Source organism: Mycetomoellerius zeteki, unplaced genomic scaffold, assembly GCF_001594055.1.
Source record: "Mycetomoellerius zeteki isolate Tzet28-1 unplaced genomic scaffold, Tzet1.0 scaffold31, whole genome shotgun sequence".
Lineage (NCBI taxonomy): Eukaryota > Metazoa > Arthropoda > Insecta > Hymenoptera > Formicidae > Mycetomoellerius > Mycetomoellerius zeteki.
The window spans coordinates 5,040,761-5,059,223 of NW_017257294.1; the positions used below are offsets into that span (position 1 = coordinate 5,040,761).

General features: G+C 36.3%; 1 protein-coding gene across 26 annotated transcripts in view; it reads right to left on the bottom strand.

The window, feature by feature from the left end:
* The window catches only part of slo (calcium-activated potassium channel slo), a 101,676-nt gene that overhangs the window by 12,608 nt on the left and 70,605 nt on the right, over positions 1-18,463 (bottom strand). For 5 of the 26 annotated variants that reach the window (XM_018451124.1, XM_018451127.1, XM_018451149.1 and 2 more), the window contains exons 9-15: positions 17,219-17,371; positions 16,865-17,020; positions 16,286-16,398; positions 8,583-8,738; positions 8,052-8,128; positions 5,241-5,309; positions 2,550-2,600 (exon numbers count right to left, since the gene is read on the bottom strand). In XM_018451124.1, the coding sequence (XP_018306626.1) occupies positions 2,550-2,600; positions 5,241-5,309; positions 8,052-8,128; positions 8,583-8,738; positions 16,286-16,398; positions 16,865-17,020; positions 17,219-17,371 (775 nt within the window). Of the gene's footprint in view, positions 1-2,549; positions 2,601-5,240; positions 5,310-7,479; positions 7,516-8,051; positions 8,129-8,582; positions 8,739-13,257; positions 13,371-16,285; positions 16,399-16,864; positions 17,021-17,218; positions 17,372-18,463 lie in introns of all 26 variants that reach the window. The other 21 variants (XM_018451135.1, XM_018451134.1, XM_018451129.1 and 18 more) reach the window with 9 other exon arrangements.

Genomic DNA, 18,463 nt, shown 5'->3' on the forward strand with positions numbered 1-18,463 from the left:
TAAATCTATCAATCTAACCCATTTGTCAGATCAAGTTGATTAAAAAATAAATGATAGATCGATGTAGGATGTTCGAGTAAATGCGTAAAAGGTGGTACGCTTCATCGGCGGTATTTCCTACGGTTGTACAGCATCACTGCGTAAACCGTTGAATGTCCGCGTTTTATTAGCACCTACGCCTCTATAAACGCGTAGCAACGCGTGTGCGTGCGTTGCGATCTAAATTGCATCTTCTTGTGTGAACGCGACCGCGGCCGGGGGAGATTGTACGTGAAATTAAATATAATATATACAAGATAAGAGAAAAATGCAATATATATAAATGTCAATGTATATCCGCGTTCTTCGCTAGACTTACTTGCGTACGAGAGGTCTTCACCTATGCGGAGTGGTGGAGGAGACGAGGAGAGAAGATAGATTCGGACAGATAGACACATATAGAGAGTTAGTTAAAGAGTCTTTGCTTGCGAATCTCGTGTTCTGTCGTGAGCCCGTGCGCGCGCGCGTGTGTTTTGTTGTTTTTCGCGTGTAGATTACGTATATACGCGTGTATGTGTGGGTGTGTGTATGCGCGTGAATTGTGAATTGTGTGTACCTTGACATTTAATGTGATTGCTGATTCGCGTGTTTCGCCATGTATACATATGAGTAAGATGAGTGTAGAATGCGTTGCTCGAATGAGCGATGCAAATAGTGCTAGTGTATAAATTTTTACGTTAATTGATATTTGTCACGCTTCTCTTACGCGCGCATCGCTCACGTGTACACGTCTATCTAATATCGTGAAGATGTGGTGCTGAGCCGGCACAAACACCGATCTGCTTCCGAAAGAGGGAAAAAGGAAAAAAAAATGGTATGGCAATCGGAGGTCACCAATGTTTCATTGATCTCTACGCTGTTGGCGAATCAAACTGTCCGCGAGGTTGCTCCGATGGCCAACAATTTTTTTTATGACACAGAACACTCGTTGATGTCGCGTGACAACGCCGTCAATCCAAAAGCGACGTTCATCTGACCGTTAATAAAGTAAATGGATATCGGCGGTTCTGACGATATCAATGTGGCGTTGACGCCGACTCAAAGAGTGTTTTGCGAACGAAACACAGGTACTCCATATCCAGCGGTAACACTCATGTGTTAATTACGAAACATTGATTATAACGTCAAAAATATTTAAGGAATACCGAAACGAATATCAGGTTATGACGTTTATAGTTAAAGACGTTAGTTCTCTTCGATATCAACGATCGTTGCCTCTGCCACAGGACGAGTAAAAATCCACGTAATAAAAAAGGCTAATTCTAAAGTATCTCTAATTACACGTCGAATTATTAGATATCGAACACCGATGCAAGGTTGATTGGAGGTAGTTTAATACTTCAAGGCAATCACATCACGTCGATTTTCGATTGCGTTAATTTCATAATTCACTCACAACAATAACCATCGAGTAACACTGACAAACTTTTAGGAAAAACTACATTCAAAACGACATTGATAGTAGTGTAATCTCAGTTGCAAAATAGTTAAGAACACCACACCAATAGGGACTCAAACACTAACGATGTTCTACGCTGGAGCCATTTATCAATCCGAACGAACTTTAGGAGATTAGCACAACGGCATTATAATTTTGTTATAAAAACTTATCGCAAAATTATATAGACCAATCAAGGTCTTACAAGCTTAACAAATAGACTTAATATTTTGTAGTAGATATGAAAATTTCTGTGGCATGTTTCGCGCGTTGTGCTAGTCTTGTTGAATATGTAATGGTAATTTTTTTATTCGGTAAGCTTTCGTTTAAAACCGCGTAAAATTTATCGATAAAATAGGCCTTGACGAAAAATTTATTGAATAGAAAGAAACACACATGTAATTAAAGTTTACCGTTACAACATTATCTTTGATCGTCAAGACCTCAAATCAGATATTGTAATTTCAAATCATGTTTCCAGATTAAAAAATTTTGCCTTTTTTACAATATATCCGTCAAACAAATGATATGATTAAATCGCATATAAGATCGTTTATTTAAACATGACCTTTGAATTTATTTGATATAATAGATAATAACTGTATTTAAAAATAAATATTTAAATACAGTTAAAAGTACAGTTCTTAATTGGTATAACAGTACAGAAATATATAAGATAAGAAATTATTATTGCAATCAAATTTATATTATTTAGATATTTCAATAAATATCACAATTCATAACTTCGAAATAATTACAGTATTTTGTACTACGAATTTACTAGCATTTATTTCACGGCACATACCTTTTGTGCATTGCATAAAACAAAGAGAAAATTGCTTTTCTTTTTATATATATATATATATATAATTAGTTAGAACTGTAATTTTGTTATGATATGAACGCTGAGGTTTTTTCGAGTCAAAGGCCATGTTGCTCTATTAGAATATTATCTTCTATTTTCACAATCACACCTTATCCAATGATTTTACTTTAAAAAAATTTTCGTATTTCCGGGATTAAGATAAAAGAATGACGTTTGGTACACAATCTACACACGGGGGATACGTACTTGCTCTTCCAACCATCTGAACAGCTCGCACGCCTTTCCGGAATGTGGCCACTGCCCGAAGGGAGGAGAGAGAGAGAGAACCAGAGCTGTTAGTTGTCACAACCAAAATAATGTCAACCTAGATGCGGGGGTCTCAACGGGTGTGGGGGATCTAAATCCGTTGTCCCGATCGATATGTCACGTTTAGAGCGATTTATCAGGATCAGAGTATCACAAATTTTCGTATTTTCTCTCTGATTTTCGATTTAACTTAATTTTTGTTCTTACTTAAATTTGATTTTATATTTATATCAGCGTTTCTTAAATTACATTCAAGATTAATTTAATAAATCATGCCTGTGAAATATTTAGTCCGTGTAGAAATCGTTTATGAAAAGATAGAAATTGAATTTCGAAATAAAGATTTAATCGAATGTCGCTAATTTGACAGATCACAAAAATATTTCAACTTTTGCGAAAATGTCGTTGTAGCTTACAGTAACGTGACCTTCGATGGAGAGAGTCATTATTAACATTGGTGTTACAACCATTGCATAGTTTAGTTTGGCCTACTGTGAGGGTCGCAACACATAGATATTATATCTGCGCTGTGCGGTTGAATCTCATATATTCAAGAATACGTAAAAAAGAAATAAACGTTTCCTCAGAAGTCAATATCGGTTGCAGAGTGTCGGCGTTATATTGTTGTGATGTTGGTGAGTGGTGTCAAATATGCTCGATATGTGAGGGGAAATGGAGTATTTTTAGCCGATGTAAACCCTGGGCATCGATTATCATCGTCCCTGTAAGCTGTTTAAGCTCATGGTAAGCTTACGTCTTGGTGCTTTTTCTGATTGCGTGCCGAATTCAATCAACCCGCATTTAGCGACATTGAAAGTATATCACGGAAACGGAATGTCACGTGCACGAGCAGATCAATATCACTTAATAACGCACTGCTGTAGTTTTTCTGAGCTATTAAAACGTTTGAAATTTTAAAGAAATTAAAAGAACATATCATATGTGACATATTTGAAATACTTCTTAAATAATATGCAACGTACTATTAAACATTTGGTATAAAATATACGTAGAGTGTTTAATATTCTTTTAATTAAATGCAAAAGTATTCATAAACGCATATATTCAAACATTTGCACAAGATTTTCAAGACGAGCATTTGTAACCATCTTTTAATTTCGTATTTAATATTGAATTTAGACAAACTTAACACAGAAATTAATTAAAATGCTGCAATAAAATTTGATTTCACAACGATTAATTATACAATTTCTTATGTAAATACGGGGCAATAAGAAAACGTTTTTCGCGAAAGTCAATATTGAAGAAATGGTTATATTTACTCATGACTGATATATTCATATTAATTATGCTTATATTAATACTTATTCATTAATTTTTAAATTTATAAGTGCATAGCTTTACGATATGATTTTTGGAATTGCAACTTTCACGAAAAGCGTTTGATCTGTGCAGGAACAATGCAAACTTTCACGTTGTTATATACAAGGCGATCCAAAGTAATAATACTTGAACTCAATTATACAATAAAAGATATGCACGTACATATATGAATATATATTTATTTATTTATGGAGTATATAATATTTTGGATAGCCTTATGTATATAAAAAGACACTTCAGTTCCAAATTGTCACGCTTATTGTTGCGATCATTGAAGCGGGTTCTGACAAGAAAAAAGAATAAACATTGTATGCGTGTTACATGAACGAACACGTGACAATATCTGGAACTGGTGAAATATATTATTAATAAAAATCCACGTAAGCACACTGAAACAACAATTAAGAAACGTTAGCAAGCCTGAAATATGACATGGGCAAACTCGTCGACTGGTGTTAGGTGGCAGCCATTTAATGTGAAGACACAAAATATATATACGGCTCGGCAACGTGCAAGAATGCATTTCTGCGCGAAAGCGGCCATTGTATCGTACTTGTGACGAATGAAGCTAAACATAATACGCAATAGTTAATCGATTTTTGTGGCGTATGACCGCATCCGTTCGTCCAATCGGAGTGCTTGTTACTCGGCCCCGTCCCACGTGTCGAAGTAGGAGAAGCGGCGAACAATATTAGTGCTACATATAACGTAACTATATGCTGCTATTAGAGGGCGATGCTCGATAACTCGCTCAATGCCATCAGCTCTAGCAAAAGCCCAACGATAAACAATGTGGATCATACGGATCCGAGTGGAAGAATATCGTATACGGGGTACTGTGGAGTAAGTGCACGTGATAAGTGAGACGATTAGTCCGTCGGTTTGGCTGTACGTTCAATATCACTTACGCCATCTTACCTCATTACACAATTAAAGCCAACCTGATTCTGCCGGACAGCAAAACTGTTTGTGATGTCGCCAAACGAAAAGTTACGCGAATGAAATTTTATGATCATGATTTTTCCATATGTGAACATAAAATAGCATGCCGAGTCCAGCAGAATGCATTTTGTCAGAATAACGAACATGGATCGAGTACGTTGACAATTAGAGTGTCGATTTTAAAAAGAAATTTCCTTTTTTATATAAAAAATTCGACGTTATTAATTTAAAAAAAATCGACCCATGTGTGCTTTATACTGACAAATTCTCGCAGAAGCTGCGACAGGTGGACACGCATGTACGAGATACGAAAAGGATGGAGGAGGAAGCCGGCAACAGGCATACCGTCGAGATAACTGCTGTAGGCAGTGTTTCCCTTCACCATGCCAGTCTGCATCATCATCATCCCCACATCTGGAAAAATTCAGCGATCGACCCGGACACGGGTTTGTGAGTTATGAATAAAATGAACAGACGCATCATATATACACGAGAGAAAAACGTGAATGGCTGGTGTTCACAACGCACTTTGTTTTCTCTCTCCTTTTTTTAGTAAATGTATAGCTTTTGTGGAATTCGTATGTGCACGTGCACGCGAGCGGAATGAATTGTGCGATGTATATATAATGTATAGTATGCAAATATTAATTGTAATCCAAATACGAAAGTATTCAGAAATTTAAGATGAATAAAATTAATTTTAATAAAAATAATATCGACGATATATATAATCTAGTGGAGAGAATTACCACGATCCCGCGTCAGTCCACGTACGAATTCGAATTAGTCACAATATTTAAATACGTCCAATCACAAATAAGGGTACACTCGGTACATCCAATAACGCTGAAAAAAAAAAAAATAGAAAATATCGAGTAAATTACCTTTCCTCGTCACCATTGAAATTCTTTGAAAACCTAAAAATTAACGTTGATCGATATTGCGGATCGCCCGGCGCTCCGGCACGAGCACCGGGAACGTTGATTGCCCAGGGTTTAGGGTATTACGTTCCTTTAAATGGACAAGACTGATCGTGTGATCGGGTAAGCGTAAGTCGCTACTCGAGGGAGACTAGTGTGGATGTAATCGTGTACATGGTCGTGTACAAGTGTACGCCTGATGTGATATGTCGCGTGTGACATGGAAGGAGTTGTCGGACGGGGGCGACCCGTGATCTCCCCCGATGTGCCTGAGTGACACCGGCACGGAGATTCTCGTCGTTCGTGGGGAACGGATGGGTATGCTCCTGCCATCGGCGCACTACCGGTCGGCAATCCAATTTCACTGGCGATTCAAGAACGAGAAACGTTCGACGAACGTGAGAACGCGCGTGAATGCGATGGAAGACGCGCAGCTCGATCGGGCTGATCGATCGACGAGAGATCTCATCGACAATACAGCTAGCACACGTTAAGAGAGAAGGGGAACGTGAGAGAAAGAGAGAGAAAGGGAGAAAGGCAGACGATTAAAGAAGACAGTTTCGGAAAATGAAGTAAATGGAGACAGCGAGATAGAGAAAGAAGAAGAGAGACAGAGAAAGAGGGTGTGAAGACAGACAGTGATCGAGAAAAAAAGCTGTCATTACCATTATGGCGAAAACAGGTCTAAATCCGGGAACTAGTCATGCATGCAAGGCGAGCGAGAGGGGCACACACTATTAGTGCAGGCTAGTTTTCGTTCTCGGTCAGGTGGACATGCGCCAACTGACTGGGCTTTCGGAAATTACTGTGTTGAACTCAGTACTTCATTTATTTTTCACGTCATTTCTCGCGATCGGAGCGAGCATAAAGTTTCCCCGAAAATGAAATAAATTAATCGTGCTCGTCGTTATGTGACACACAAAGTCGCAGTATTTGATCTATTCGCGCGTAGGCGCGTAATGAATTTTCCATTTAATTCGTGCATCATTCAATTCATTACAAAATGTGTTACGTTCAGCTTTTGCTGTTGGTCGCAATTACAAAAATCGCCGCGTAATTGGCAAACTTTTCCAAAAAAAAAAAAAATTGAAAACGTAACAGTGCAAAATAAAGAAGTACCCAATTATAGCATCGCCTTGGGGATTGTGTTTTGCGATGAAGATTAAAAATGCAATCATTATTGTGCTGATCATCATCATCATCATGATAATTATCCTCATAATCATCATTTTGGCTTGCAAGAGATCGATTAATATCGGAAGTAATATATGTATTCACAGGACACAGAGAGAGAGAGAGAGAGAGAGAGAGAGAGAGAGAGAGAGAGAGAGAGAGAGAAAGAGACAGACGGAAAATTATACAGACAAAGAGAAAGAGTGAAAGTGAAAGACAAAGAGAGATAGCAAAAGAGGAAGAATGAAGGGTAGGGAGCAATGAAAAATGGGGAGTAACTTAATAGAAAGACATATCGCAAGACGCGAAACAGAGTTTTAGTACAGAGGCAGAAACAGTAGACAGTACAGTCAAGTTGATGTTTGGCGAGTGGAGGGGTTGAATCAAGAGCCAGATCGTATATAAAAGGGCAAAAAGATTAAAAAATAAGTGATAATCATAGAGATGATAGTAAAGTATCAGACTTAACGAACGAGTGTGAGAGACGTTACCTAAGTCCCGGCCCCAGGAGCGCTGCTGCTGCCCCACTAGATCATATATCACAATAGGATAGTCACAACCATGTCACTTCGTTAATAGTCGCATTTATTACTGTTATCACGCTCTCAAAGAAGGTGGGCCGGTATAAACCGGAGTGAGCGAGGGAGAGGAAAAGGGAGAGATATTAAGAGAGCTTCCTACATGATCCGTTTACACTTATACGTTACTTTATATCGAGACGTTATAATTTTGCGAGTCAAATCAAAGGCACGCTCCGTCAATATCGACTGACAGAGAGAGCAAGAATGAATAAAAAAGAGAAAGAGAGATAGATAGTTATAGAGAACGCGGGGAGAGAAATCGCGTGTGAGACTCGCAATCTCTATCAATAGATTGAGCGCGTTCTATGTACAAAATACATCTGTGTACAGTTTATATGTTAGATATAGACATATGTATATATATATATATATATATTAATATATATATATAATCGAGATAGAAGACCGGATGTCATTTAGCAGAAAATTTGGCAAAAATTGAGAAAGGCTGTTTAAAGGATCACTGGGCCAGAAAGACTTACAATTTTTGCACTTGCACTTCTTGATCAGAGTCTCGTCTTTAATATCCTCGTGGCATGCTTTGCAATAGAACCACGCCCTGGAAATAAAAGCACAAGAGAGACACACGATTATTATTCACATGAATTATAAAAGGAAGTCTATCAGATTTTTATTGGAAAAAAAATAAAACGATAAAATCAGAAAATACAGAAAGATAATTACAGAAGTTGATTGTATACGATTCAGTTTATAAAATATTATAAAATAATGGAGAAAGAGGCAATATACATATTATATTATTAAACATTCTTGTAATTTGTTGTAAAAAATTATAAAACACTTGTTTTAAGATATAATTAAATATTGCATATTGAGAATGAACACTTATAGTTTTAAATAGTTGCTCGAATCTCTTTAGCTTGGCTTGAATGCAGTCTTATTTCGATAATTAATAATCCTTGATAGAATTAAGCAAGACTATACAATGTCTAAATAAGCTTCCGCTTTAAATCGTTTTAGCAATGTTTCGAAATATATTCGAGGGTTCTTACCGCTTTACTTCGTCAGCAGATTGAGCAATGAAGAATCCCTGAGTATTTGCAGCGATCTTGGCACCACGTGGGTTAATCGAGATTTTACTGTCGGAGCCTCCTTCGCCCTTTATCTCGATAGCCAGCAGCAAGAGCTTCAGTTTTGTGAAGCACAACCTACGACGAAGTTATGCGTAATATTCGAAGTCTTACTAAGCATCAAGTTAACAGAAAATTTTAATATTTTGCTTTGTTTTTATTACCATACATTTATGGACATAGCAACATTATATGCAAGAACATGGCCACTGATAAGCGATTAAGAATACTGCGAAGCTATTGTCGTTGATAATGAGTTGTTTTTAAATAAGTATAATAATTTACACTGATGTCTAAATTCATTTCTTACAATGTAAAAGTGTTTACAACACAATGAAGTTAATATATAATAACTACAAAGTATCTTTAATAAAATAGAACATCAGAAATAGTTGAGAACAACTCAATATCATCCGTGTTAGGCGAACAATGAAACCTGAATTCGTAAAAGGGACCTCTGTTGCTCGTATGAAACCATTTTCATTTTAGTTTTATTATAAAGCAATAAGATTATATAAAATTATACAACTTTGTAATACAACTACTATAATAATCCTTTAATATAGCTACTTTAAACATACATATGAATATTTGCATACGAACGCAAGCTTCATTCTTTGCATAAGATTTAATTACAAATGTAGCATAAAGTATTTCCAGACTGTATTTATATATATTTCAAATGCATAATAGGATAAGGTAGAACATTTATTTAAGATTCATTTTTCTTATCTAAAAGAGTCTAAAAAAAATTAATAATATGTAAAAGTGAAACTTTATTTTATGTTATTTTATTATTTAACGTATCTCTTATTGTTCAATGTGATGATTTAACGATAAATAAATATTTTATAATTTTACATACTTTATGCCTTTCATTTAGCGAATAATATGTGTTAGTAAGATATGTGTATATACACCCACAGCGTAACGGGATACTGATTGTGCAGAGGCAAATCTTATTATTCAGACTATTAAAGCATTTAAATTTGCAGCGCCTATTTATTTAAAAAAAATTAAGCCTTGTTTATACCTGCATGTATCATAGTTCCCGTTATACCACCTCGGCGCTAATTGAACGTTAAACAATCATGCAATCGATGCAACATGTATCGATGAATTAATCCAGGCGATCATGCAGGAAAGTCTTACATAAAACGATTATTACTTATTTAATAATACGAGCCGAAACATGCCAAGATAGGTTGAGAGTCTCTATCGTCCTTTATAGACTATCTATTACGTTCTAAGTTCCTAATCTATTTCAAAGTTCTAGGAGACATTCGGGAGGTCCCATCCATGTAAGGATCAAACGGATTAACTAATGTTCGGAAAGCATTATATGTATATAATGTAATCGGATACGATATATGGAGTATAAAAAGATAATAATGATAATAAATATTCATAGATAATAAATATTCATGATGTATTCAATGTGAAGATCACTTCTTACAGGAATAGATCTCTCACACACGCAAACCAAATGATGACGATCCAAGTGCGCATAAACCAAACAGAAAACTCAGAAGAATTATAGCTTTCTGTCTCGCGATGCAATTCACTGATCTCTGTAGAATGTACCAGGAAACTACCATCATTTCCTTTTAGTATCATCTTCTTTAAGAGATTGTGATAGCAGTGAAAGTACTAATATCTAACTATGCAGAGTATTTTAAATTCCTCTTAATTGCCTTTACTAGATAATTTATCTTGAACTAATATTCAATTGCCTGTTATTTGTTATCACAATTTCTTAACATAACACAGTTTTAGATATTTCATTTAGTTGATCAAATTGTCGAATCACATTGTCCAATCAGTTTGTTGATTTAAGATGTATTCGAAATTAAAGAAAGAACAAAGAAACTTAATTTGTGAAATTGTTCAAATTTTCGAAATCTCGTGACTCAAAAACTATCGCTGCCGTGATATTTTTGAGATGAAAGTATGTAGGCAGTTTGCCGGTATTAAATGTGTCGTAAAAATAGAAAAATGAAAAATCACAGAAATCAGTGATGCAATCTTAGGCAAATATATACGGTGCAATTCAGACGGCTGAGAAAGGGTATCAAACGACGATTATTTCATTGACGATTGATTTTCTTAGTTATTTAAGATTATTTATTGAATGATATTTATTACGGCGACGTATATTATAGTATTTATTTAATTTAGTTAAATTAAAATTTATTTAATTAATACAGGGCAATATAATATATATTTTTACTGTGCAATATATATTTCTGACTGTTAAGCGTCATTTTATAATATTTATTTTCATCACAAAAACTCGTAGCTACAGAAAAAAGACGTATTTGTTTTTTCATAAATACGTATAGTTCTTGGTTGAATTTATTTTTATACATAGTGACTCGCAACGAAAATAAGATATAAAAGGATGTAAAAGTTATAATAACGTATTTCTGATAACTTTTCCATGTTAATTTGGTTTTTATAATTAATGCATGTATTTTTGTTGAATAATCTGAACATTTATGCTTGTGCAGGAAAATGTAAACTATTTTTGGAACAAAGTATACACACTATATTTCGTATACTTTGCATGCTTCGCGTACATCATAATTATAAATTCTTGTGACTAATTTCGATTGCAAGTAACTATGTATAACACCTTGATCAATTTTTATTGTGTGTGTGTGTATGTGTATGTGTGTGTCATAGTAGATATTAGTGAGCCGATATCTGTACAATATATTAGTACTTGTAGGAAGAACAGTATAAGTTACTCCCATAAATTACTTCGAAAATTTTCGCAAGAACAGAACTGCGAGCTCGATTAAAGTTTGTTACACGAACAATGTGTACTAATACATATTTATGTCTAATCGGCAGCCACGATCGATATCTGCCCGTACACTTCTTCAATAACCTGTCAATGTGTTACGAAAATAAGTTTTACATACTTTTACATGGTAAAGAGCAACAGGCATGCGTGTACAAAGAACGCGCTTTTGTTAAGATAAAATTAGATTATGCTACATCTAAGAACACACACCATGACAAGGATACGGACATTACTGACAAAAAAAACAAAAATTTCATCCGTTGTTATATTTAAAAGTGTTCATATAAAAAAAGGAAAGATTTTTCGCTGTTCTTTTTCCTAATAAAAGTAGAATTATGCTTTTTCGCCGTTTCGCCGGAATGAGGTCACGGTACGCGCGCGTTTCTTTCTCATTTCGTCTCACGTTGCGCCGAAAAAAATTGTGATATTGCCGAAGCGGGATGCACGATTTACCGGGATGAATGCGGATCTCGCAAACGATTCTTGAAACGCGCGCCTGGCTGCAACTAATTAAGGCTTATTAAGAATAGCCGTTGGTCACGTTATACCATGACACGATATTGTGCGCGCCAATTTGAGATTAAAAACATTCAAGGCCGACAATTAAGCAATTTTCGTGACGTTTAATGTTGTGAAAATGAACACTGTGTATTTTATCTTATAAGTCCTTTAATTCCAATTATTATTTTTTATATTGAGTTTTATACAGTACATTACCAATAAAATAATAAAAAAAAATTGATTAAATATAATAAAAGAGGAAATAAAAATAAAAAATCTTTAAAAAGACGCAAGAAAATGTTCTGCGTGTCACGCAAACGAATTGAGTTAGGAGGAACATTAAACAATATGCAATTTTCAATTTCGATATTAATTGTTCCGCGAAATATTGTTAGGACACGAGAGTTCTATTGAGTTAGGCGGTCTCGACATGGTCGTCACGCTTGACAGTAACATTTTCAGAATCGCGACCATTTGCACGCAAATCACCTGCGCCGGTGTTCCCAGAAATTTTAGAATTCAGGTGTGGGTTTGAAAACACTTTCGTTTCCGGGAAACATTGTCGATTCCCCCGTTGCCAATCAAATGTCCCAATTAGACCAGCATGATCGGCCCCCGGCAATCGCTGTGACTGGCAAAGTCCGCATTCATCCCCGGCACGTCACTCTACTCTTTATTTCTATGCAATTCAACAAAGATTTGTGCAGAATTTCGAGCAGCTCGAAAACGAAAATCAAAACTGAATCGAAAGAATAAGGACACGGCCGAACAAAAACAAAAAGACAAAAAATGGAAAAAAAAGGAAAGAAAAGATTCGTACAGCTCAAAACTGGACTACTCTACGCAAAATCCAAACAAAAGGATGTAGACAAAAAGACGAATATAGTAGAATCTAATAAAAAATCGTTCAAAGACTAAGAGACCGAGGTGAGGGGCGATATATATAAATATATATATATATGTTTTCAAGATACGTGACAATATGTATGTATGTCTCGGTATTGAGACAGTTCAGTGTGTTTATTCGTAAGACAAGATAAGACAAAGAGATAAATAGAGAGAAAGAGAAAGAGATAGAAAAGAAAGGAATTCGTAACCGAGTGTACAGTGTCGATAGAATATTTTTCGTATTTGCATTTTTCTTCTTTCTTTTCGTACATGAATGTTGTATGATAGTCCGTATAGTTGTCAATTCTGTATATATGGTATGTTGTCGCGTGACTTGTGTAAGAGTATCTGTTTACGGTACGTTTACGTGTGTGACAGCCGTTGGCAGCGAGAACTTACTCGCTGGCTTGGGGAAATGTCATCCCGGTAAAGGACGGGGAGAGGGTTTCCGTGTACATCTCGCAGCCCGTGCCCTGCAGGTAATCATTCTGCCATGCCTGTGTGTCCGGCGACTGAAACACCAACCAACCAGACCCCACGTCATCAAACTTTCATGATCCACGTCGCGTGTGAATGCGCGGCGGAAGAGCATCAGCTGCGTGTGAGCTGCTACCCTTCCCGGAGAGAACATTTCGCATATGTTTTCTAAACGAGAAATCGCGAATCGTCCAATCGATTGAAAAAAATTTATCATAGAACGCAATATCTGAATCTTATTCTTTGATAATGATTTTTTTTAAAACGTTTGTGTTATTGAAGAAACTGTTTCTGACCGAGAGACAGAATATAGGCCAGGACACGCTCGGGATGCCGATCCCGAGTGACGTGGTTCGCGTTGCGTCGTGTCGTCGCATGGCGATCATGCATGATGATGCATTTCGCAATTATGGCGACCGACCAAGGTGAGAGTTATTATCACCGTCACCGGAACGAACGAGCGCCGTTAACGATCAAATTCCAAAGGCCGTAATTCCGGGAGCGAGCACGCGCGCATACACTCACACTCACTCAACATACTCAGACATATATGTGCATATTCGGGAGGGCATAGAGCGCTTGATATCTTCCAAATTCTCTGTCCCACCCCACCTATCAATCTCAGCAATTTGTCGATTGATCGAAGCCTGACCATTTCTCACGTTTTCCTTCCTCTGGCTATACTGCACGTCGCTCTTGCACGCGCAAGCTCTTCAATTACGTTGATCTCTTCGTAGTATATATATGGTAGAACTCTGAAGTCCGCAAAGAGTGCGCTTTCATTGATACGAACGACGACGAGGACACATCTTCGATCTTCTCGAGCTATCGTTTTTCAAGATGATGGTTTTTAGAGTTCTAGATTCGTAGTACAATATTTTGACTGCTGTGTTTATTTTTCTAGAATCAATCTGCCAGTAATAACTTTGTAAAAACGAATAACACGATGAGCTACTGTTGAAAAAAGTGATAGCTCTTGAAAAATATTTGAAAATGTTTATTTTCTGTTTAACTTTAATTCAAAGAACATTTTTGAAAGAGATTTCATTTTTTTCACATTTCTTTATCTTTCTAAAATACCTGCATCTGGAAATCCTGAATCATATGCTCGTGTGTTGGTCTTCATCAGGTAACCAACACAACGGTATATACGTTGTGTGTGTTGCAGGATTAGCACTAAAACTTAGATCAAAGGATTGCTCTATGAATCTAGCAACTCTACCTCTGACGAGATGGAAATTTGACCGCCATATTTACCCGCTCACCGCTATAATGGTTTCCAGTTTGGTCTGGTTTAGAAACTCTATAACAAGAATCGGATCAAAGACTTTGAATGCTCTACGGTTCCATTGCCTAACGAGATCAAAATCGTATCATCGTCAGTCGTTCCTCCTTCCATCCGCTTACTCCGTTAATTAATGTTATTGTTCAAAGTTACATGTATATATCAATTGCAGAGAGGGGTGAAAATAACAGATACGTTACTGAAGCGATGAAAGGGTGGTTTACATCGATTAGGTGTAGCACAGATATGGTTTTGTACAATATAATAGACACGTTCATGTATTATGTTGTAATACACACACATATGTATTTATGCGCGGAGGTCTCCGCGCTTCGTATTGTATATGTGTGTATTTACGTATATATAATATATGTATATATACGTTTACGTTTATAGCGGAGTGGAGCGTAGTGAAAGACATAGGCGAGGCGAAGCTTCATCCCTTTCTTTATTTTTCCGATTCAAGAGACCACGGACCTTTTTCGAACTACTTTGTTGTCGTTAACATGATCGCAAAACGAGCCTGCAAAATATATGGCGGCGATTTTCGCGAGCAAGTCTCACTACTCAAAGGAATTCTTCGCTCGAGTATCCCTCGAGATTCCATTTGGATGAGCTATGCGCGGTGAAACCCTGAAGAGTTTCGTTCGTGTCTCATAGCAGCGAGTAGAAGAGCCATCCATTTTCTATGAACTTTTTACATGACCGCAGAGGGACTCGGCACAAGTCGAGAATAAATAGAACTATTTTAACTTGGAAATTGAAACTCATAAGCTTAATATTTATTTACTGTAATTATAGCTTGTAAAATAACTTGTTTGCGTCAAAGAATTTTGTTAAATTTTATCTAACAAACAGCTTAAATGGCTTAAATGTTGTTTATGTTAGGAGTTTTAATATAGCGAAAAGAAAATTTATCATTTTCGGAAATATATGCTATTTTTAAATCACAAAATTTAAGTTCATAGAATTTATTCTAAATAAAATTTATATTTTTTTTGTATATATCTCTATTTTTTTAACTTGTATGATTGTGTGGAAAAAGATATTAATTGTTGTTTTAATGTTATTACGATAAACAGGCAAAAGTATACCTTTTCTTTCATTATTTAATTATTGTTAGAGAGACGAAGCAACAAAAAATTTAATATAAGATGATAAGAGGATTCAGTTTGCGAAACTATCTTATCTAAGTTGCTAATTTTGAATCCCTCTGCGGCATAAAAGCGCAACATACAACGCAAAAAGTTCATAAAAATAGCGAGAGATCAGGCTCCCTGCTTTTCCTCATTAGACGACAAAATCGATCGCTACGCCACGTGTTTGCTGCGTCACTGGCTGAAGAAGCATGAATTAAAAATAATCACACGCGCGCCACAACTTTATTATTGATACGAAATTAGCGGTCATATCGACGGTTCCGTACGTTTCCCGTGGTGACTTATCCCGCCGCCACGCAACAAGAAAGAAACGGACATCACTATGATGAAGCAAGGGAGTACAGGGGTAGCGAATACAGCGCAGATACGAGATCAAACACGATGAACGATCAGCGATAGCGATCGAACGAAAGATCGCACCCGATTGAACGTGGTCCCGTCTCTTGAATCAGACGTATGCTCGGACTATCTGCTGGATGTTAGATTGGTCCATAGACCGACTTACTCAGTGGCTTTCGCAAAGGGCATTCCAATGAAGGTAGGGCTCAGTGTCTCGGTGTACATCTCCATTCCAGTTCCACGCAGGTAGTCATTCTGCCAATCCTGCATATCGGGCGACTGGTACCAATCAACCAACCATTTCTAAATCACACACGCTCCTATGCATGTACGGATTGTGCGCGTATGTCCACAGTGAGATGCTCGTGCCCGATTACTTCCGGTTGTGACGCAACGTGACATGATACGAATCTCAAGTCACTTCCGCGAATCGCGTGACGATGAAAGGCGCGCAAATGAATAACGATTTACACGATTTGCGAATCACGAGGTAGGAGTTATCGGAAAGAATTTTGTCAATGATAATGTCGAACGATTTATCATTTTGTAGCTAAGAAATTTGTATGCTCAAATCGCAGAATCGACAGGATTTCGCGGAAAAAAACGTTGATGATGTAAGATTTCTTTTATATACCCGATCACTGTGAACAGTTCAGTCGTAACAAAGACCTATACGAGGAGTTGCGTTCAGACATGCATAGATTAGATTGGCAGGTGCACTGCCGGAGAACGACGTTTTACTGACCGTCTTAAAGGATCGCATCGCGAAGAGATTCGCCATCATTGTGCTGAATCCAGGCGCGAGGCAGGACTGCGCGATGAAACCCAGTTTCAATTCGGCCAGGCATATGACGTCGTCACCTTGCTTCCAGTCCCATGATGGAATGTTTAATAAGTAGGCCTAAAACACAATACGGTACACAAGATAAGAATTATTGTTAATAAAAACGTATCATTGTTGCAAAAAATATATTTGATTCTTGTACATACAACTTTGGAAAGCTTAACATCAATTTGTATCCTTGCTTTATATAAATCGCATTTCGTTTGAAGTTAACTTATAGCCGAGCTTTTTTTTCGATCGTTCGACAATGGTTACCTTGTTGTGATACTGCATTAATTGAATGATAACGCGAATGTCATCTGAATAATTCTTGATGGAGATGACGCGCATGATGTTCGCCGCGTCTTCCGCGTCCGGGTCCTGGCAGTACTTGTTCGCCAGTACCAAACACGCGTCCGCCTCGTGTACCTAAAAAGCATGGAGATAATCCGTTTCATGCCGTCCGTTGCTTCGTTTTGTAATCGATTAATAGATGGGAAAAATGTATATTGGGCAGGACGTTGGTCTTAAAGCGATAGCAAAATAGAATAGAAGTTGCTCCACGAACGTATATTTGAAATCGGTGTAATAAGTAATTTTAGATTTTTCAATAGATAATGTTATTATTTATTAGTATATTCATTTGTAGAATATATATGCAGGCATTTTAAAAAAAATTATGACTACTGTGAACTTGGTATTAATACTAAAATGCAAAATAAGATACCTTAGATATTTAAAGATATTTTTTAAATTTTAATAAATACTGTAATTAACTCAAAATTTAATTCTTTGAACGCCTACAAAAATCACCTCGCATTGTTTCTTCGCCAAATTTCAGAAAATGAAAATAGAGTTATGAAAAGACGACAGAAAATCATAAATTAAAATTATGCATATATTGTTCAATAAAGTTACGATAACGTAAAAATGTAATCTTTTCATGTTATTTAAAAAATCCAAAATTACTTATTACGTAATTCAATATAATGGAGCGAAAAAGATAAAATTATCAATTAATTAATTAATAAAATCGTTATAATCAATAAAATTGTGTTGATTTACCAGCAAAGAGAAAAATGACTGTTTGGAACGCGTCGCGATCGTCGAAATTACGGTGAGTGTAAGCTGCTAAATCTACAGATCGTCGATCTCTACGATTATATTTGGAAAGTAATTTTTCTTCTTATATTTATTTGTATAAATTTTTTTTCCAAATTAGAAAAATTTTATATGATGGACACAGAGAGCATCATCGAAAATACAACACATGAAACGGAAAATTCTTCGATATAAGGGATACTATAAAAATATGCATCTACAATAAAAGTCATATAAAAGCATTCAATGAGACAACAATGGCTACAAATATCGAAGATTCGCACGGCTAATATGATTAATCGTTTCACAAAATATGAGATAAATCAAATTAATTGAATTCACAAAAAATCATCAAATCTGAATTGCATCGTGTACATTACTCGATTTAATTGCCAATTATAATTGCGCATCTGACATAGT